This window comes from Carettochelys insculpta, chromosome 24 (assembly GCF_033958435.1).
Source record: "Carettochelys insculpta isolate YL-2023 chromosome 24, ASM3395843v1, whole genome shotgun sequence".
NCBI classification, from domain to species: domain Eukaryota; kingdom Metazoa; phylum Chordata; order Testudines; family Carettochelyidae; genus Carettochelys; species Carettochelys insculpta.
Window position 1 is genome coordinate 19,764,202 of NC_134160.1, and position 23,155 is coordinate 19,787,356.

Genomic DNA, 23,155 nt, shown 5'->3' on the forward strand with positions numbered 1-23,155 from the left:
GGTTGGGGTTGTGGACCAAGCACGCAGCATGTACCTGGCTTGTCCACCCGACACAAATTTCTGCAAACTATCCAGTTGTCAACCAGAGCCTGTAGCACCATGGCGCAGTAGCCTTGCAGGTGATGTCCTTGGCCATGCTATGTCCAGGACATAGATCGGGATGTGGGTCCCCTTGATGGCCCCCAGTGCAGTTCAAGAACCCCCCACACAGCAGCGAATTCAGCCACAGCCTGATCAAAGTCACCCAGACAACTGACCCACTGCAGCAGAATCATGTTGAGGGCCCTCAACTGGTAGGGGAAGGCAATCGAACACTCAACATGGACAGAGAGGGCGTACCTGGGCCCTTCCTATACTCTCCCACATCGAGCTCTCTGGGAGCACCTTCCTATATTCTCCCCCCCGCCCCCTGACCTGCAGGGCTGTGTGAGGGTGGGACAAGGCTCCACCCTCTCACACCCCACCAACCCTGCTTTCCAAGGGCCCCCTGCTTTAGTAGGCTGCTGATGCCCAGGAGTGTCACCTCCATGAGGAGGGCCCCCCACAGTGGACTTCTACACACAAAACTGGTTGCCCACTGCTGTTGGGAGGTGGTGAGCTGCTAGAGGGTGAGTGCCCTTCTCCAGGGCAATGGTGGGCTGCAGGTGGGTGTCATGTCTCTGAAGGGCAGGGGTGAGCCAGGCACAGAGCGCTAAGAAGGTGGCCTTCTGTATGAGGAAATTTTGGAGCCACTGCTTGTTGTCCCACAGCTCCAAGACCAGACTGTCCCAATGGGCTGAACTGCTGTGGTGCCTCCAAAGCTGCGTGTGCACAGGGAGGAGGAGAAGGGTGTATGTGCGTACGCAGGTGTGAAGTCCTGCATCCAGGATGCTGTCCCCAAAGGTGCTCTTGGATTTGGCCTTGCTGAGGAACAGGAAGACAGCTGCCAGAAAGTTCAATCACAGCTGCAGCATGTGCCTGTGGGGCCATTGCAAGCCCAGGGGCAGCTCGCCCCGCCCCCCCGCCAAGGACCAGCTGTGTCACCCTCTAACACAGGGCAAGCACCGTGGGCACTTGAAGAGCTCTGCAACAGGGTCATGGAACAGCTGTCTGGTGCTGTCCCTTTAAGTACTCATCTCCGCAGGGCTCCAGCACTGGCTCCAAGAAGAAATGGGTGACCTGCAACCCTGGCAGTGCATGGCAGTTTTTGTCAAGAGAGTGGCCAGGTTGTCTGGCTGCTCTCTGTTGACAGAGCGGATTGCTCTGTCGATGTGTTTTGCTGTCTGGATGTTCTCCGTCAACAGAGGTTTTATTACAAGATATCTCCCAACGCAAAAACTTATGCTGACAAAACCCACCAATCCAGCTATAACCTGAAAGTCTGTTGCAGGACTCTCTTGGGATCTTCTGTTGAAACTGTTCCATTCTGTATAAATACTAAAACAGCAGGGATTAGGGTGGGTAGAAGAGAATGAATAATACTATAGGCTAGTGGTCCCAATTCAAGAACTGATAACCTAAGTGAGAGATCACAGAATCATATGGCTAGAGGAGACGAAACAAAGTCAGAGCCCAGCCCCCTGTCCAAAGCACGATCAATCTGAATGAAATCTTCCTAGCCATCCCAGCTAGGACTTAAAGAACTCTGGGGATGAAGATTCCACGAACCCCTCCAGGTAACCCATTCTGGTGCTTCACCACCCTCCTAGTGAAAATTTTTCCTAATATCCAACCTAGCCCTCCCCCACTGTAACTTGAGACCATTGCTCCTTGCCCTGCCATCCGTCTCTACTAAGAACAGCCTCTCTTCATCCTCTTTAGACCCCTCCTTCACGAAGCTGAAGGCTGCCATCAAATTGCCCCTCACCCTTCTTTTCTGCAAACAAAATAACCCCAAATCCCTCAGACTCTCATCATAGGTCATGTATTCCTGTTCACTAACCATTTTTGTCACCCTCTGCTGGACCTACTTCAGGGCATCCACATTCTTTCTATACTGGGAGCATCAGAACTGGACACAATGCTCCAGATGTGGCTTCACCAGTGCTGAATAAAGGGGAATAATCACCTCTCTAGATCTGCTGGAAGTGCTCCTATCCCTCCCCTCCAATGTATTTACCTGTTGCCCTATCTTAGTGTCATCAAGAGATTTGCTGAGAGTGCAATTCATCCCCTCTTTATAAAGATCTTGAACAATAATGACCCTAGAACCACACCTTGGGGCACTCCACTTGAAAACGACTGCCAATCAGACATCAAGCTGTTGATCACTACCTGTTGAGCCTGACCATCTAAGCCATCTTTCTATCTACCTTACAGTCCATTTACCCAATCCATACTTCCTTAACTTGCGTGCAAGAATATTGTGGGAGACGATCTCAAAAACTTTGCTAAAATCGAGGTATATCACATCTATTGACTTCCCCATGTGCACAGAGCCACTTGCCTCATCATAGAAGCTAATCAGATTGGTAAGGCATGACTTGCCCTTGGTGAATTCATGTTGGCTATTCCTGATCACTTTCCCCTTCTCTGAGTGCTTCCAAATCGATTCCTTGAGGATCCCCCTCCATGTTTTTTCCAGAGATTGAGGTGAGGCTTGTCGGTCTATGGTTCCCTGGATTGTCCTCCTATCCTTTTTTAATGATGGGAACTATATATTTGTCCTTTTCCAACCATCCAGGACCTCTCCTGATCTTTTGCGGTGGCTGAAGGGCTGTTCTGGAGTCACTCTGTGATGAGCATTACTTGCAGCTCTACTTTTACTATTGAAGAGACATAACTACACCTATTTAATTCTCAAATGAAAGAGGAAAAAAGGAACTTGGTAAAAACTTTATTATTTTCTAAACAAAGTCCACAGAAGAGATGAATTTACACAGTTACCCACAGAAGCTGGCTACTGAAGTCTGCAATCTGTGCACTTACTGAAGTGTGAACACCCTGATTCTTTATGCACCAAAAACACACACACAAAATACAGCTAGATATCACAGGCCTGGGTCCCAATGTATTTCACCTGCCAAAGGAATTCCTAACTAGTTAGGCAGTAAGCGCTCTACATAGACACTTGCCAGACAAGGCGCTGTATACCGAGTTCATGGGCAACAGATCATATTTCATAAGTCCATCCCAATGGGGTGATGCTATTAAATGACTTCAGGTACAGTATTTCCAGTGCTTACTGCTACAGACTATGAAGATCTCTTGTTCCCAGAAACAAGTTCACAGAAAATGCATTATGAATCCATCATTTGTCTGTATGGCAGCATGCATCTCCCTTACATGCTAGGGGCCTGTGGTGTGGGAACACCAGGTGTAGCTTGGCGAGGCAGAGTGTACATTGCCCCAAGAAACTGGTCCGCTATGCGTCCTGCTTCTCTCAGGCCACTCAGCAAAGCACCATGGACAGTTGCTGGGTAATTACGAATTGTATGTTCTCCTGCGAAGAAGAGGCGAGGAATTGGCTGAGGAGAAAAATAAACAGTACATTGTTAAAACTCTCAGTTGACGTAGATCATGTTCTCTCTCATAAATGCTAAATTTGTCAGCAGATCTATGCTAGAAACTCCCTACTCTGGGGGGTCCCCAATTCAGGAACAAGCCTGGTTCGGATGCTGGAAGGGGAAGGAGAAGTTGCTCTGCATGCTGTTGCTCCTCCTCCCTTCCAGCTGGGGGAATGGCAGCACTGTGGCGTGCTTCTCTGGAACCTTTTCCCCACTGCTCCCTTAGCTGTGGGGTCAGGGTCTGGACACCATGGGGTGGAGGGGAGCAGAGCGCTAGTTAAGTGCTCTACTCCTGCTCCCCTCACACCCAGACCTGGGAGTGTCCTCCCTGGCCTAGGAAATTTTATACCATTTCCCAGGACTGCTGGATTAAAGAAGTTCAAGTGTATTTAAAAATGAGCATTTCTTCTATTCACAGAGTTACTTTTGCTACACAAAGCTGATTTAGGTGTGAACTAATTACTCTCAGGGCATGTTTTAATCTTTTCTTCAACAAATTCCTTTCGCCCCAAGGAGAATTCTCATCTGCATCCCAACTTGCTCAAATTTTCAGTTTTAACAATACATGGTATTACTTGACTCCTAGCTGGAGAGGGAGCAGAGGTTTGGGGCAAAAATTCTGGAAGTCAGAAACTGGGCTGCAGAGAGAACACTGTTGGGTTCTCGCTGCAGCCCATCCCATCAGATGAAAGGCTTGTCTACAGGAACATTTACTGCATGTTAAATCTACATGCTACACACTAAGCAACCCCATGGACCCCGCTGCTGTACACTAAAACTTCACTAGTGCACACTGACAGAGTGGGGTCTGAATAAAGGCTGAGGGGAAAAAACCCTGACAACTCTGTCATTGGAGTCTGTGGTGCCTACTATCCAGCAACACAGCACAGGCTAAACTAATGCACTAAACCAACCATAACAGTATTTACAGAGAATGATTAAGACTGGTCCTGGAGTCTCACTGGATGAGGTTCAGAAGCCCCCTGCTTTTAGGATTCCCGTTTGCTCAATAGGTTGGCAGAAGACAGGAGCGGGATAGATGAGATAAAATAGAAGGGAATAGAGAAAAGCTTTGAAATGATTCTTCAGAAGCATTTCTTGCAACTTATTAGAAGCTGTAGCCACAGATGGGGGGAAGGAGAGGAACATGTTACAGGGTGTCCCCTTGCTGGACCATGGCAAAGGTTGATCTACGTTGATATTTTTGTTGCAAATTTTTGTAATGCACTTCAATCAATATGCAGGCTGGAAAGATACTTGATGAACACCACTTATTTTGTAGATGCTTCATAACAGGCAGAGGATGTATTAGACCAATTTATGGTAATTTTTTTGCACAGAACCTGTAACATCACCCACCTCTCAGCTTTTTTCACAGAATAAGATGATCCAAATTCTTATTATACTTCTTAAACAGCAGGGTTGGACTAATAGTCAAGCACATTCACTGCCATCAGGCAGATGAAAAATTTTGTGATGAGCAATAACAGCACAAGAGGAAATGCGTATCAATGATTACAGTTTGTTTTGATGGAGACTTTTCAAAACAGACTTTCCTCTACAGGACCCAGTCAAAGACTTGTTTAAATGGCATGTTCAGAAACACACACTATTTTCTAATGAAACTGAGTTATCTGGCAGAGTTCTCCAGAGGAACCCTATGTATGGTTCACTGGCAGCGCTGGTCAAATTTTTTTGATGGAAGTTTTCAGGTGGAAAGTACGACTGTGGAAGTAAAACTTTCACATTTTGATTACATTTTCAGTGGAAAAATGTGAATCGCTTTGTTTCTCTCATTTCTATAAGGTAAAACTGTTTTATTTCAATCTTTATATTTAATGTAGTTTATGAGAATATATTAGTAGGGCTCTCAAGCTATTAAAATTAATCATGATAATCATGCTATTAAATAATAGAATATCATCTAAATAATTTTGGCTGCTTTCTCCATTTTCAAAGATATTGATTTCAGTTAGAACACAGAATACAAATTGTACAGTGTTCACTTTGTATTTTTTATTACAAATACCTGAACCATAAAAAACATTTTTCATTCACTCAGTACAAGTACTGTAGTGCAATCTCTTTAGCGTGAAAATTGATCATCCACTAATCATCCAGACAAACAAGTCTGGTTACAATCTGAAGGAAATAATGCTTCCCACATCTTGTTTACAATGTCACCTGAGGGTGAGAACAGGCATTCACACAGCACTGCTGTAGCCAGCGTTGCAAGATATTTATCTGCCAAATGTGCTAAAGATTCACGTATATCTTCATGCTTCAAGCATCATTTCAGAGACATGCATCTATGCTGATGATGGGTTTTGATTATTGCAGACCCCTTCATTTTCATCATCTGAGTCAGATGGCAGCAAGAGAAGGTAGATTTTCATTTCTGGTGGTTTGGTTCTGCAGTTTCCACATTGGAGCACCGCTCTTTTAAGACTTCCATCTCAGGCATCTCAGATTTTGGAAGGCGCTTCAGCACTTGACGCACAATTTAAGACTCTGCAGCTAGCTTTAGACGAGGGGTGTGCAGAGTGTGGGGTGTGAAATTTGGTAAGGAGGGGGCACAGCATGATTGGCTGCTGGCTCTCAGTCTCCTCCATCTTATTAAAAATGTTGAAATATGTTACTGTTTTTATGTATGTGTATTTACATTGATAAAGTTTCTACAATCCACATACTTATTTTCTTACATATGCCAAAAGGTTCCTCCCCTCCACACATGAACATACCTGAAATATCTGTCAGTTTGTATTATATTACACAGATTGGGGTGCCCCTGCTAACTTCAGGGACAAAACGTGGGGCCTGACATAAAAAGTTTGATCACTCCCGTTTCAGAACTCTCACATTGATACATTCTTTGCATTTTGTCATATCTGCGGTGAAAGTGTTCTCAAAATGAACGTGACCTGGGTCATAATCTGAGACTGATATCACATTAGTATATGGCAGAATGCAGATAACACACAAGGGGGACAAACAATTCTTACTCAAGAAGTTCAGTCACAAATGTAATTAACACATGATTTAACAAGCATCATGGACATAATGTGACACCAATATTTAAAAAGGGCTCTAGAACTGACCCGGGCAATTACAGAGCGGTAACTCTAACGTCACTTCCGGGCAAATTAGTTGAAACAATAGTAAAGAATAAAATTGTCAGGCATGTAGAAGAACATAATTTGATGGGCAAAAGTCAACATGGTTTCTGCAGAGAGAAATCATGTCTTCCTCATCTGTTAAGATCTTGTTCTTTGAAGGGGTTAACAAACATGCAGACAGGGGAGATCCAGCAGATATAGTATACTTAGATTTCCAGAAAGCCTTTGACAAGATACCTCATCAAAGGCTCTTATGTAAATTAAATTGTCATGGGATAAGAAGGAAAGTCCTTCCACAGACTGACAAATGGTTAAGAGACAGGAAACAAAGGGTAGGCATAAATGGTGAATTTTCTGAATGGAGAGGGGTAACTACTGGTCTTCCCCAAGGGTCAGTCCTAGGACCAATCCTGTTCAATTTATTCCTAAATGATCTGGAGAAGGTGGTGAGCAGTGGGGTGGCAAAGTTTGCAGATGACACCAAACTGTTCAAGATAGTCAAGACAAAGGCAGCCTGTGAAGAACTTCAAAAAGATCTCAGTGATTAGGAAACAAAATGGCAAATAGCAAATGAAATTTAATATGGGTAAGTGTGAGGTAGCCGTGTTAGTCTGTAGCTTCAAGAACAACAAGAAGTCTTGTGGCACCCTATAGACTAACAGATATTTTGGAGCTTAAGCTTTTGTGGGCAAAGACCCGCTTCATCAGATGCATGAGTTGGGGGGTGGGGTGGTTTCAGAGGGGTATTTAAAGAGTGAGGTCCCAGTAAGAGGGAGGGCCAGAGCTGAGAAGCTCTATTCAGCATGGTGGAAATGGCCCAGTATCAACAGTACTTATCAAAAGAGGAAAAAAACGAAGTCAGATCAGAGTGGGGGATGTGAGCCTTTGTCAGAGTCTAATGGGGAGCTATTAGCACCCAAAGCAGAGAAACTGCCTCTGTAAGCTGCAAGCCACTCCCAGACTCTGTTTAATCCATGGTTAATGGAGTCTAATTTGCAAATAAATTGCAGCTCACAGATTTCTCTCTCCATTTGATTTTTAAAATTTTTTTGTTTCAGAACTGTCACTCTTAAATCTGTCACTGAATGTCAAGGGAGACTGAAGTTTTCCCCCCTGGGTTTCTGTACATTACTGTTTCTGATGTCTGATTTTTATCCATTTATTCTTTTATGGAGAGACTGTCCAGTTTGGCCAATGTAAATTGCAGTGGGGCATTGCTAGCACATGATGGCATATGTTATATTAGTAGATGTGCAGTTAGTATAGTTGGTGTTAGGTATAGTATGGTATAGTTGGTGTTAGGTCCTGTGATGATGTCGCTGGTGTAGATACGTGAGCAGAGTTGGCAGTGAGGACAGTTGCAGGGGCTGGTTCCAGGCCTAGAGTTACTGGTTTGTGACTTGTAGTGGCTAGTGAGGATTTGTTTAAGGTTAGCAGGCTGGCTGCAGGCAAGGACAGGCCTGCCTCCCAAGGTCTGTGAGAGTGAAAGATCATTGTTCAGGATGGGTTGCAGATCAAGGATGATGCGCTGGAGAGGCCTTAAGTAGGGGCTGTATGTGATAGTGGTGTTCTCTTGTTTTCTTTGAGAGGCCTGTCTTGTAGCAGGTGCCTTCTGGGTACCTGTCTGGCTCTATCTATCTGTTTCCTCGCTTCCTTACGTGGGTATTGTAGTTTGAGGAAAGCTTGGTAAAGGTCTTGTAGATGTCTGTCTCTGTCTGATATGGATCAGACCAAATACGGTTGTACCTTAGTGCCTGGCTGTAAACAATGAATCATGTAGTAAAGTGTAAGATAATGCATATTGGAAAAAATAACCCCAACTATACTTACAATATGATGGGGGCTAATTCAGCTATACCTAATCAGGAAAGAGATCTTGGAGTTATCATGGATAGTTCCTTGAAAACATCCACACAGTGTGCAGAGGCAGTCAAAAAGGCAAATAGGATGTCAGGTATTATTAAAAAAGGGACAGAAAATAAGACAAAGATTATCTTACTGCCCCTATATGAATCTATGGTATGCCCACATCTTGAGTACTGTGTACAGATGTGGTTTCCTCACTAAAAAAAAAAAGATAACCTGGCACTGGAGAAGGTTCAGAAAAGGTAAACTACAATGATCAGGGGCTTGGAACAGGTCCTGTATGAGGAGAGGCTAAAAAGACTGGGACTTTTCAGGTTAGAAAAGAGGAGAAACACTAAACAGAGATCCGAAGCGGGGAGGATGGGCGGGTAGTGGAGCACCCACGGGGACACATCTCGAAGAACCACCGTTACTACGGTGAGTAACCTTTCTTTCTTCTTCGAGTGTCCCCGTGGGTGCTCCACATTAGGTGACTACCCAGCAGTAACCCAACGTAGGAGGTGGGTAATCGGATTATGTGCAGCTTGTCCCCGAGAGGACCGCTGCCGAGAGACGGGTATCCTCTTGGAATACCCTGTGAAGGGCGTAATGTTTGGCGAAGGTGTCATAGGATGACCAGGTCGCCGCTCTGCAAATGTCTTTTAGCGCAATGCCCTTAAAAAAGGTTGTTGATGCCGCCACTGCCCTAGTGGAGTGAGCCCTGGGCGTGGCCAGTAAAGGAGTCTCTGAGTTCGTAGCACATTTTTATGCAGGATACGATGTGCTTCGAGATTCTCTGCGAAGAGAGACCTTCTCCTTTCGATTTGGGAGCGAGAGAGACTAGGAGTCTATCCGTTTTCCAGAAGGACTTGCTCCTGTCTATATAGAAGGCTAGCGCCCTCCTCACATCCAGGAGGTGTAGGCGCGCCTCTTTGTTAGAGTTATGAGGCTTTGGATAAAACGAGGATGAAACAATAGGTTCGTTAATATGAAACTCAGAAGAAACTTTAGGAACAAAGGCTGGATGCAGCCGTATGGTTACCGCCTCCTTGGAAAAAACAGTGCAGGGTGGCGTTGCCATAACTGCTGCAAGCTCGCGTGATTGCGAGAAGAAAGGTCGTCTTTATCATAAGGAGGCGGAGAGAAACCGTGGCCAAAGGCTTGAACGGTGGTCCCGTTAGCGCATTAAGCACCAGGTCCAAGTTCCAAGAAGGTGGAAGCGGTTTCCAAGGGGGGTATAAGTTTACCAACCCTTTGAGGAACCTGGTAACCATGGGATGGGCGAACACCGTGTGCCCTTCCTCTTCGTGTCTGAACGCCAAAATGGCGGCAAGGTGGACCTTTAACGAGGATAGTGAGAGTCCTCCTCTCGAGGTCCAGTAAATACTCTAATATTACAGGTATAGGCACCGAAAGGGGGGCTAGCTGTTTGGTAGAACACCATGCCGTGAAGCGAGTCCATTTCTGCTTGTAGGTCTTCCTGGTGGAAGTCCTCCTGCTACTTTCTAGGACTTGTTGCACTTCCTCCATGCATGTGCTCTCTAGGGAGCTGAGCCATGGATTAACCACGCTTGTAGTCGCAGACCTTGGGGGTGCGGATGCACTATGGACCCCTGGGCTTGCGTGAGCAGATCCGGCGCCACCGGAAGGGGCATCGGTGGACGGTCCGACATGCGCAGGAGTAGGGGGAACCATTGCTGTCGATCCCACGTTGGGACTATCAGGATCATTTGGGCTCCTTCCCTCCTGGCTTTCTGCAAGACTTTGTGGATCAGCACTGTGGGAAGAAAAGTGTAAAGCAGGGGGCCCCTCCAGGAGATCACCCCTCCAGCAGATCGCGAATGCGTCCCCCAGGGACCCCCGTCCCAGTCCTGCCCTGGAGCAGAATCGTGGGCACTTCTTGTTGTGTTGAGTAGCAAACAGGTCTATCTGGGGAAAACCCCATGCGTGAAAAATCGGTCGTAGCAGATCAGGACGGATCTGCCACTCGTGCGTGAGTGCGAAACGCCTGCTCAGCTGGTCTGCCTTCACATTGTGAGCGCCTGGTAAGTACGAGGCTTTCAAGGTTATATTGTTGGCGATGCAGCAGTTCCACAACCGGACTGCTTCCGCGCATAAGGCACGGGACCGAGCTCCTCCTTGCTGATTTATATAAAACATGGTGGAGGTATTGTCTGTACTGATCCGACTACTTTGCTTTGTATATGGTCTCGAAAGTGTCTGCAGGCGTTGAACACTGCTCTGAGCTCCAGTATATTTATGTGCAGTGACTGCTCCGTGGAGGACCACAGCCCTTGCGTCACCTCTTCGCCCATGTGTGCTCCCCACCCTATGAGGGAGGCATCTGTAGTAAGAAAAACCGATATTTGTGGTTGGTGGAAGGGTACCCCTGTTAGCAAGTTCTTGGGGTTTACCCACCATTGCAGGGATTAGCGCACCTCTGTTGTGGGCGACACCACCCTGTGAACAGTGTGTGCTGCCGGTTTGTATACACTCGCCAGCCAGTGCTGCATGCTGCGCATGTGTAACCTGGCGTTCTGCACTACGAATGTCGCTGCTGCCATGTGGCCCGGCAGCTGTAAGCACGTCAGAACTGGCACCGTAGGGCTGAAGGTGACGACTTGCATGAGGGAGCCGATGGCTCGAAAGCATGTCTCTGGTAGATACACTCTCGCTGTAACAGAGTTTATGCATGCCCCTATGAACTCTATGTCCTGTGTGGGGTCTATCTTTCATTTTGCCAGATTGATAACCAGGCCGAGCGAAGAGAACGTGCCTGCTGTGACGCGTATCATGCGTAGTACCTCCTCCTTCAAGGCCCCTCTGAGTAGGCAGTCGTCCAGATACGGGAATATAAACACCCCGTCTGTGCAGGTAGGCTGACACCACTGCCAAGGTCTTGGTGAAGACTCTGGGGGCTGAGGAGAGGCCAAACGGTAGGACCTTGTATTGAAAATGTTCTTTGCCTACCATGAACCGGAGGAATCGTCTGTGAGCCGGATGGATAGTTATGTGAAAATATGCGTCTTGTAAGTCGAGGGCTACGAACCGATCTCCATCGTCTAGTGCCGTAAGGATCGAGGCAATTGTGATCATCCGAAAGCGTTGCTTGTGCAGGTACCGGTTGAGGCCTCGAAGATCTAAGATGGGCCTCCAGCCTCCTGTCTTTTTCTCCGTGAGGAAGTACCTCGAGTAGAACCCTCTCCCTTGCAGTTGCTCCGGCACTCTTTCCACTGCCCCTATGAGCATGAGATGGTCTACTTCCTGCTTCAGCCTCGCTACGTGGGGGGCCTCCTGAAGGTGGGGCCTGGGTGGAGGTCGTGGCGGTGGGAGCGACTGGAAGGGGATGGCGTACCCCGTGGCTATGATCTCCAGCACCCATTTGTCTGTGGTGATCCTTTGCCACTGGTCGTAGAATGGTCGGAGGCGATGGTGGAATAACCGCTTCGGATGACCTTGTGCGATGGTAGTGATGGCGCAGCCCTGGATCTGTGTGTCAAACTTGTGGCCTTTGGCCCTGCCCCGAGGATGTACGGCTCTGTTGGGAACATTGCCTGGGAGTTCTGTACTGCTGGTGCTGTTGATGTCGCCCTTGCTCGTAACCCCTGTGGTACTGGGGACGCTGTTGCTGGTACTGGTACCGTCTTTGTTGAGGGTAGTACTTTTTCCTTCTGTATGGAGGGGTGTAAATCCCCAGGGTCCTAAGTGTGGCTCTTGAATCTTTACTGGAATGAAGGACCGAGTCAGTTGATTCAGCAAACAGCTTCTGCGAGTCGAAGGGAAGATCGACTATCTTTGCCTGCAGATCCCTCTGTATACCCGAAGTCTGGAGCCAGGACTCCCTTCGCATCACCACTGCCGTAGCTGTGGAGCGTGCTGCTGTGTCCGCAACATCCAGGGCGATCTGAACTCCCGTCCTCGAGGCCGCGTAGCCTGCTTGCACGATGGCCTTGAGCACCGGTTTCTTGTCCTGTGGAAGAGAGTCCATGAGGGAGGTTAACCTAGTGTAGTTGTCGAAATTATGGTTCACTAGATGCGCTGCGTAATTTGCCATTCGCAACAGTAGAGTGGAGGAGGAGTAGACCTTTCTGCCGAACAGCTCTAGCTTCTTGGAATCTTTGTCTGTTCCCCCTATCTTGAATTGAGATGTCTTTGATCTTTGTTGCGACGACTCCACCACCAAGGAATTTGGTTGTGGGTGGCTCAACAGGAACTCCATGCCCTTTGCCGGCACGAAGTATTTCTTATCCGCTCTCTTGTGGACAGCCAGAATAGTCGCGGGGGTCTGCCATATCATAGCGGCGGACTCCAAGATTGCTTCGTCAAGCGGTATTGCTATTTTGGAGGAGGCCGGAGGTCTCAGATTTTTGAGGAGCTTATGGTGTTTCTCTTGCACCTCTGCTGTCTGGATGCCTTGCGTGAAGACCACCCTCTTAAACAGCTCTTGAAACTGTTTGAGATCGTCCGGAGAATGGACATCCCCCGGGGCCATAGCCTCGTCCGGGGAGGAGAGCAAGGAACCACTAGGGTACGTCTCTCTGGACCCTTCAGGTTCCTGTTGGTGATGGTACATCTGCTCGCTGGAAGCTTGCAAGGGAAAATCTCGGGGTTCCATAACCAGTTCCCCGAGATACTTGAGTCTCTGTCCCCGTTCGCGATTGCCCTCGGGGATACGGAACCGTCTGTGGGGATCTTTCCCTGGTAGATTGCCGGTGGTGTCTATGCCCCACATGATAGGGGCGACCATGGCAGCATGGGCATTGTTCTTGGGAAGGTGACCTAGACCACTCCCTTGGTGCATACCCTCTGCGTCTGGGGGAGCGAGATCGTTGAGAGACCTGGGACAGTGGAGAGAGCGATTTGTGACAGTACTCCAGAGGCTCAAACCCCAGGAAGGGTGAAGGTGGTCCCAGCCAGGGCGAGGTTGGTTGTAAAAATGGAGACAGGGGCTCCGGGTAGGCTAGGGGGGACCCCGCCTTCTAGTTGGAGTCTGCAGCATGAGCAGAGTGCTGAGAGAAAGCAACTCTGCAGCCCTGTCTGGAGAGGGGCTGCGGTGCCTTGTTTTGTGTGCAGCCTTCCCCCTCCCTTGAGGGGGTAGCTCCGCCCCCTGACATGTCGGGGATCTCGGCCCCGTCCGCGCCGTGCTCGGCATGCTTATGGGCAGTGTCCTCCTGTGCCTGCAGGCTGCGTGCGTGCGCGCTCTGCACCACCGGTTTCCCGGGGGTCGGTGCCGCTGCTTGTGGTGCCGCCAGTGCCGGTGCTTGTTTAGCCGCCGCCCTGCCTGCGGTGTGGGGCGGCTGTTTGATTATCAGAGGCTGAGCCGCCTCCACATGGCTCTCTGTGCCGCCGCCGATCAGCTGTTGCTGCGGCTGGCGGCTGTGCGCTCCTCCCATCCCGCTCGCTGTTGCTGCCGGTAGGGATCGGGCTGGGGAGACTTTCCTCCGTTTTTGCGCTGATGGGGTGAGGGAGGCAGCTTTCCTTTTATGGGCCCTGGAGGGTCCCTCCTGCTGCAGCCGCTCTGGCACGTCTGGCTGGAGGGCCTTGTCGAAGAGCAGCATTTTAAGCCGCATCTCCCTGTCCTTCCTTGCTCTGGCTGTTAATTTTGCACAGAAGGAGCATTTCTGCGTGACATGGGACTCCCCAAGGCACCTTATGCAGTGACTGTGCCCATCATACGCTGGCATTGCCTCTCGGCAAGACTCACATTTCTTGAATACTGAAGAGGACATTGTTGGTGAGTCTTTCAGTTGTTAATGGGGTACTTAGCACCTTCTCTGTGCTGTTTTCCCCGCTCTCCGATAGCCTGCCGCGGCAGGAGGGCTAATGGCCCTAGGCTCCTGGCCTCTGGTGCTCCGCTTGTTACTAGGACTGGACTGAATGCCGTCCCGCTTGTTGTTTCTTGGGTTTTTTTTTGAAAATAACAACTGGCTAACTTAACAGTAGCCTAAGAACTTGAAAACTTTAAAGAAAAACAGTTAAAACCACTGAATACGCTAACTTGGCCATAGCCTAGCCGGATTCTGTCTGCAGCCGACGGTGGTTAAGAGGAACTGGCAGGGATCGGATCGCGCACGTGGCCAGGAGCGCGCAAGGGAGCGGCGCGCACCGGCGCATGCGCAGTCCGGCAGAAACTGCTTGGAAGATCCGATCTGCGGCGCCGGGCGAGCCCGACACCTAATGTGGAGCACCCAAGGGGACACTCGAAGAAGAATATTTAATACATTTCAATTGGTATTCTGTTGCTTAACAATGCAAATAATCATGATTTTTTGTTTTTTAAACACATTTTTAAGTTAATTGTGTGAATTAATTGCAATTAATCAACAACCCTAATTACTATTATTTATTGTGCTATGCACTGACCTTTACCAAAATGAAATACTTCCATGTTTCCAAATGGATATTTTTTTGAATTTTTGTTCAGGAGACTTTTCAAAATTTTGACTTTTTGTTCCAACTGAGAACAAAAACAAATTTCAAAGACTATGTCTACAATACCTCCCCTCCCCACTTTTGAAAGGGGGATGCTAATGAGACACTTTGGGATATGCTAATGAGGCACTTCAATGAATATGGAGTGCCTCATTAGCATAATGGCTGCCACGGTACTTCGAAAGTGCCACTTTCAATCATGCGCTGCTTGTCTACACAAGGTCCTTTTGGAAAGGACCATGCACACTTCCAAGTCCTTTAATCAAATAGGAATAAGGGGATTTTGAAGTGTGCAGGGCCCTTTCCAAAAGGATCTTGTGTAGACAAGCAGCGCACGATCACAAGTGGCACTTTCGAAGTGCCGTGGCAGCCATTACGTTAACGAGGCGCTACATATTCACTGCAGCGCCTCATTAGCATATCCCAAAGTGTCTCATTAGCATCACCCTTTCGAAGCTGGGGGGGTGGGGGGGCGTGGTGCTAGTGTAGACGCAGCCAAAATGTTATAATTTCCCACAGGAAAGAAATTCTGTTTTCTGACCTTCTCTACATTAGAGATCATCTGGAGAATGGATGAATTACCAAATACTCCCATTTCCCGAATGGTTTTAAAAATCCTTTTAGTCTCACCTGGGGAGAACCTGGAATGGCTGGTCCTGGAGTAATTGGCTGAGCCATCAAGTCATAATCATTTCCAGAAGATCCAGCTGCTACATAAGAGTAGGATCCCCGGGCCCAAGGGTCAGCACGCCAACGAGATACTACTGTCTCCTTGGGCTAAAACAAGACAAGTGTTGTAAACATCACTAGTATTACAAAAGTAAGTTACAGCTCGTAAAATAAACATGAGGGCCCTAACACTACCACTGTATGTCTACATTTATTTTCCCTGTTTTCAGAAATATTTGAACTACCGTTTTCATGGATCATGAAAGCTCACTTCTGCAGATATTCAGCCAGACATCTTAATAGGACAGTAGTACAGATTATCTCTACAAAAACAGAAGATTGGAATTGGGATGTTTTGAACACAGCACAAAGCAGTGACTTGACACCTGTTGAGAACTCCACTTCCCATGCTGAATGTTCATGGATATAGAATTTATGCACTTAAAAGTGTGCAAAATGGCAGCACTTCCTACAATTGTGGATGAAGTAAGGGGCCACTTCTGAGATTCATGAAGGATCTTAGCAAACATCATACCTGATTAAACTGCTTTTGCCAGTTCTAGATCTGGGATCAACCACTATATCTGATACTGTGATAAAATGCATAAAAAACGTAAACATTGTGCTAGGTCAGTTAGGATCCTCTGTGCTAAATGTATTAACAGCTTCTTATTCTCTCTCAAATTGCTGTCCTTGCCCTAAGCCAACTCTAAAGATAGAATTCTTGAATTAATGTATATACACTTGGGCTCATTTTACTTTACACAATTTTTAAGACTGTCAGATTAAGTGTGGGCCTCACGAGGGAACAAACAATTCAAAACCCATCTGAAATCCTTTGATATTGTGAAAAATTATTATAGTCTTGATAGATTCACTCCATAAACAGGTCCTAGAAAGGAATAGCTGCTCTCCCATATACCAAGTAGGTATTCAATGACTGGCACAAAAAGGGGCATAAATAACTAAGACAGACAGTGGATATTGCAATCTATTATCTAGGATTCTTAAGGTTTCCAAGACTCAGACAAACACAAAATGCAGTGGGAATATTACCTGGGGGACAGCGCTGCTGCCAAAAATGCCTTTGAGAATTGCAAGGCAGCGCCCAACAATGACATCATCACTGATGTTTTCCATGATCCCAGCTGCCTCTCCTGCTACTAAGGCCAAGAGAATTGGAGCTGAAGAGAAGGAAGAACAATACATCAAAATACTGATTGATTTTTAAAATTATAAGTAAAGTACTTTAAGTTAAACTCAGAAAATAGTATTTTTTTCAAATGGGAATTCCACAAAGTGTATTTTTTGTGTCATCCCTATAGATGTATTCATCTACTATGTTTTTAAAAGGAAGGCATATAATCAGTTTGGTTTCTAATAACATTTTCTTCTATTTTTCAAACATTAAGCACCCAAAACAGAGCACTACTCCAAATTTCTCCATTTGATGTCTTTTCTGTAAGGTTCATTGAGAAGCAGCCCTATTTTTCAGGCTCATATTGATTCACCTTTCTTTCAACATTAGCTCAGTTATGTCAATTTTGAGGACTGTACTTGTTTTGGTGATTTGATCTCTTTTCTGTTTGAACATAATCCTACTCTAAGCACATCCCATTTTTCTGGAATAACCAAACCCTATGTTGCTTTAAGTCATGCTAAAAGGAAGCTTTATACCAAATTTGTTGGTCCTTGCTCTCCCATTTAGGAGGAATTCTAGATCAAACAGACAAATTGTCTAAAATATATACTACAATGTAAATAAAACGCACAAGAATGTAGGGACAAGTTTAGAAAGCCCAAGGCACAAAATGAAATCAAACAAGCTACAAACATAAAGGGCAACAGGAAAACATTTATTATAAGCAAGCAGAGGACCAGGACCAGGACCAGGGACAGGGTAGGGCCATTACTCAATGAGCAGAAAATGGAGAAATCACAGAGGTGTTTAATGACATTTTAATTTCAGTTTTCAACAAAAAAATCAGTGGCAGCTGTACAATTAACAGAGAATGCCAGAGAAAAGGAGGGGTAGAAGCTAAAATAGGGAAAAAACAGGTTAAATATTGGACAAGTTATGTCTTCAAGTCACCAGGTCCTGATGAAATACACCCTTGAAGAGTTAAGGACCTGACAGAGGAGATATCTGAGCGATAAGAATCAAAGAATTGGTATCAAGTATCAGAGAGGTAGCCGTGTTAGTCTGTATCTTCGAGAACAACAAGAAGTCCCGTGGCACCTTATAGACTAACAGATATTATGCTCCAAAAATATCTTTTAGTCTATAAGGTGCCACAGGACTTGTTGTTCTCAAAGAACTGGAATGAATCTCAAGAGGTCATCAAGTTGTGTCCCCTGAAATTGTGTCTCCTTTCATTCTTTCCTTTTCCAGACTAAAGGAATTCAATTATTTCAATCCTCCCTCACAGGTTTCCTTGTACAGGAGTTAAGCTGACAGGTCTGTAGTTTCCTGGGTTGTTCTTAGTTCCCTTTTCATAGAAGAGCACTATATTTGATCCCTCTCAGTCTTCTGGAATCTTTCCTGTCTTCCAGGACTTTTCAGAGATTAATTGCTAATGGCTCAAATATCTCCTCAATCAACTACTTGAGTATTCCAGGAAGCATTTCATCAGGTCCTGGTGACTAGAAGACATCTAACGTTGCTGAGTAATTTTAAACTTGTTCTTTACTTAATTAGCATTTTGTAAACATCTAGAAGATAAAAGGGTGAAAAGCAAGCATCAGCATGGGTTTATCATGAGCAAATTGTGTCAAAGCCTCCCCTGTTAACTTACTTCGACAGGATAAAAAACCTTGTGGATAGGGGGCAGTGGTAGATGTGGTGTATCTAGACTTTAATAATGCTTTTAGTATAGTCTTGAATAACCTTCTAATTAACAAACTAGTGAAATACAACCTTGTTGGACCTACTGAAAGGGGAATGCATAACAGATTAGATAACCATACCCAGAGAATAGTTATCAGTGTTTCACAGTCATGTTGGAAAGGTGTAATGAAATTCTGCAGGGACCAGTTCTGGGACTGGTTCTGTTCAGTATCTGCATCAACGATTTAGAAAATGGCATAGACAGCACACTTATACAATTTGCAGATACCAAGCTGGGAGGGGTAGCAAGTACTTGGGACGATAGGTTTATAATTCAAAATGAACTGGAAAAATAAATAGTCTGAGGTAATTAAGATTAACATAACTAAGGATAAATGCAGAATAGTCTATTGAGGAAGGAACAAGTTTCAAGCATACAAAATGGAAAATTACTGCCTAGGAAGGAGTATTTTGAAACGGAATGTGGGGATCCAGTACAAGAGTGCAATGCTGTTGCAAAAGGGGTGGGGTGGGGGACGCAATGATTCTGGATGTATTAACAGGAGTGTTATAAGCAAGATGCAAGAGCCAATTTTTTCATTCTACTCTGTGCTGATTAGGCCTTAATTGGACAAATGTGTCCTGTGATACATTTCAGGAAAGATGCAGACAAACTGGGGAAAGTCCAGAGAAGAGCAACAATGATTCAAGGTTCAGAAAACGTAACCTACAAGAAGACTGAAAGAACTGGGGTTGTTTAGTTTGAAAGAGAGAGGACTGTGAGAGGATAGGACAACAGTTTGCAAGTATCTAAAAGGCTGTTACAAGGAGGCACAAAATATTCTTCTCTTCAACCTCTAGTGATGGGACAAGAAGCAATGGGCTTCAACTGCAACAGCGGAGGTTCAGCCTGCACATTAGGAAAAACATCTTAATTGTCAGGGTGGTTGAGAACTGGAATAAATTGGCTAGGGAGGTTGTGGAATCTCCATCATTGGAATTTTTTTAAGAACAGGTTATACGAACACCATCAGGAGTAATCTAAATGGTGCTTTGGTCCTGCCATGAATGCAGGTGCATGGACTTGATGACCTCTCAAGGTCTCTTCTAGCGTTACGATTCTATGGCTACGTCTACAGTACTAAATAAAATCTAATTTACTGCTTTAGCACTAGATTTATAAAGTCAAAGACGAGTGTCCACAAATGTCCAGAAACAGGAAACAGTATGTTTCCATTGCCTTAGCTATGTTCGACTGAGTCAGCAATTAATTATGGGTACCTATCCCACAGTGCCTGTAGCCCTGTTGCATTCTGGGTTTTAGTGCCAGTGTGTTATGGGAAAAAATGTGTTGCAAATGCTTGTGGATATCTGATGATATCCCAGAGTGCAATGTCCCCACCCCACCCTGCTGGCACTGGAAAACAAACAGCCCAAGGATTTTCATGCCATTTTTGGACTATTTTCCCAAAGCCTGTCCCTGGCTCAGCATAGCTCTTGAACATTCTTAGAGCCATTGCACAGCATGTTATGGCCACTTCCTGAAGTTCCATACAGTATTTTCTTAGACAAAGCCAGTGGGAAGATGAGGTGGATGTGGATGATTTGGATGATATTGAAGGTTTGGAGGCAAGCAATGCAGAGCTGCTGGCTGTCCTGGATGCACTGCATGAAGTGGAGTTCTGGTTCTGGAGACGTGAAACCAGCACACACTGGTGGGACTGCATCGCTTTGGAGGCCTGGGACAACAAGCAGGGGGTGCAGAACTTCCACATGTGCAAGGCCACTTTCATGGAACTTTGTGATTTGCTGTTCCCCACCCTGAGGCACTGTAATACCAAAATGAACCCTGCTTTGACAGTTCACAAGCGAGTGGCAATTGCTCTGTGGAAGTTTGCAGCGCACAACAGCTACCGGTCAGTAGGAAATCAATTCAGCATGGGCAAATCTACATTGGGGGCCATAGTGATCCAGGTAGCCAAGGCAATCAATGCCTGTCTGCTGTGGAAAACCAGGATTCTGGGACATGTGCAGGACATAGTGGATGGCTTTGCTGCCATGGGGTTTCCTAACTGCAGTAGGGCGACAGATGGAACACACATCCCCATACTGGCCCTCAGACCATCTGGCTTTAGAATACATAAACTGCACGGGGTACTTGTCCATGGAGTTGCAGGAGTCGGTGGATCAAAATGGTCATTTCACCGACATCTACGTAGTATGGTTGGGAAAAGTGCGTGATTTAGAAATTCAGGTCTATACAGAAAGCTCCAGGATAGGACTCTCTTCACGGACCAGAAAATCAAAATTGGCGATGTGGAGATGACCACAGTGATACTGGGCAACCCTGCTCACCCTCTGCTCCCTTGATGCATGAAGCCGCATGCAGGGATCCTGAACTGCAGCAAGGAGCTCTTCAGCTACAGGCTGAGCAAGGGCAGAACAGTGGCGGAATGTGCCTTTGACCTGTTTGGAACTTGGGAAAGCCAACATCCCTCCCCTGGTTTCAGTGTGCTGTATTTTCCATAATATTTCTGAATCAAAGGGGGACATTTTCATGACTGCCTGGGCTGCAGAAGCAGATGCCCTGGGCAGTGCTTATAAAGAGCCAGACACAAGCTCAATCAGCAATCCACATGCAGAAGCAACAAAAATCAGGAAGGCTTTGATAAACAGCTTTATGAATGAGCAGCCAGCAACATGAAACTGTTGGTACCATCCCCAACCCCTACAAGGATGTCCTTGACCTTTATGAAAGCACCTCTAACTGTACCCCATCCCATATGAACCAATAAATGACACTGTGGTTTTCACAGAAACATTCTTTTTATTTAGTGGGGTGAAGGTTAAGGGGTAGGAAAAAGAAGGGAATCCTGGCATCACATGAGGTGGAAGGTAAGCCTTTTGCAGCGTGGAGAGGTCCTGGGGATGGACCGCGAGACTGTCCTTATCCCTGTCCTGTCATTCAGAGTCCCCGATGAAGGCGGGTTCGGCAACAGAGGGGAGGTCAGGCAATAGAGTAAGGAGACGGCATAACTGTGAGTTCTGTGGTTGATGTTCCTCTGCAGTTCCAGCATGGACTGCAGGATATGTTTGCTCCTTGACAGCCATCAGCAGCTCTATGGAGTCTTTGTTCCTGAACTGGAGCATGCTTTACTGCCACTGCTGGGTCCACTTTCTGTCAGCTGTGGCTTGGGTTCACTCCCTCCGTGCCTGTTGAAGCTGCTTCAGGATGAGGTCCTGTTTTGATCTGTTTCTGCGGTGCACCACAACAACCTTGTTGTGACCAAGACATGAGAAGTCATTCTTCCACTCTACTCTGTGTTGATTAGGCCTCAGTTGGAGTATTGTGTCCAGTTTTGGGCACCACATTTCAAGAAAGATGTCAAGAAACTGGAGAAGGTCCAGAGAAGAGCAATAAGAATTATTGAAGATCTAGACAACATGAGCTATGAGGGAAGACTGAAAGAATTGGGCTTGTTTAGTTTGGAAATGAGACGACTTAGAGGGGAAATGATAGCGGTTGTCAAGTACCTAAAAGAGTGTTACAAGGAGGAAGGAGAAAAATTGTTCTTGGCCTCTTAGGATAGAACAAGAAGCAATAGGTTTAAACTGCAGCAAGGGAGATTTAGGTTGGACATTAGGAAAGACTTCCTAACTGTTATTGGAATAAATTGCCTAGGGAAGTTGTGGAATCTCCATCACTGGAGATATTTAAGTGCAGGTTAGATCAATGTTTATCAGGGACGGTCCAGATGGCACTTGGTCCTGTTGTAATGGCAGGTGATCGGACTTGATAATCTCTTGAGATCCCTTCCCCTTCTAGTGTTCTATGATTCCACGTTCTGTCCAGCTGAATCTTGAGGAAGCAGTACTTGAGGAAAGGTGGGGATTCTTACTACATATTGAGCTGTAGCAGTGAGGAGGAACTAAACAAACATCAGTCTGTTTCACTCCTTATACACTCAGCACAGACCACAAGAGCCGCGTCTACACGTGCCGGCTACTTCCAAGTAGACGCGCCAACTTCGAAATAGCACCCACCACGTCTACACGTGGAGAGTGCTATTTCGAAGTGGAAATCGACGTAAGGCGGCGAGACGTCGTGAGATGGGAATAGCGCCCTACTTCGATGTTGAACGTCGAAGTAGGGCACGTATAGACAATCCATGTCCCGCAACATCAAAATAGCGGGGTCCGCCATGGCAGCCATCAGCTGAGGGGTTGAGAGACGTTCTCTCCAGCCCCTGTGGGGCTCTATGGTCACCGTGTGCAGCAGCCCTTAGCCCAGGGCTTCTGGCTGCTGCTGCTGCTGAAGCTGGGGATCCATGCTGCATGCACAGGGTCTGCAACCAGTTGTCGGCTCTGTGGATCTTGTGCTGTTTAGTGCAAGTGTGTTTGGGAGGGGCCCTTTAAGGGAGCGGCTTGCTGTTGCCCCACAAGTGCAAGTCCGCCCTGTGACCCTGTCTGCAGCTGTTCCTGGCACCCTTATTTCGATGTGGGCCGCTTTGGCGTGTAGACGCTCCCCTGCAGCGCCTACTTCGATGTGGTGCTGCCCAACATCGACGTTGAACATCGACAGCACCAGCCCTGGAGGACGTGTAGACGCTATTCATCGAAATAAGTCGCTACATCGAAATAAGCTATTTTGATGTAGCGTCCCCGTGTAGATGTAGCTAAGGAGAGCAGGGATTAATAGGCACATGGAGATTATGCATACTCACTGTGAAATGCACACAGAGACTAGCACTCAAAGAAAAACCTGAACTCTGTTTTCAGCT

At 46.5% G+C, this 23,155-nt stretch overlaps 1 protein-coding gene across 2 annotated transcripts in view; it reads right to left on the bottom strand.

Moving 5' to 3' along the window:
• Positions 1-2,799: 2,799 nt before the first annotated feature.
• Positions 2,800-23,155, bottom strand: part of KDM1A (lysine demethylase 1A) — a 206,653-nt gene continuing 186,297 nt past the window's right edge. For both annotated transcript variants that reach the window (XM_074976102.1, XM_074976101.1), the window contains 3 exons: positions 16,604-16,731; positions 15,509-15,655; positions 2,800-3,446 (listed from right to left, as the gene is read on the bottom strand). In XM_074976102.1, the coding sequence (XP_074832203.1) occupies positions 3,261-3,446; positions 15,509-15,655; positions 16,604-16,731 (461 nt within the window). In that variant the 3' untranslated portion in view covers positions 2,800-3,260. The remainder of the gene's footprint in view (positions 3,447-15,508; positions 15,656-16,603; positions 16,732-23,155) is intronic.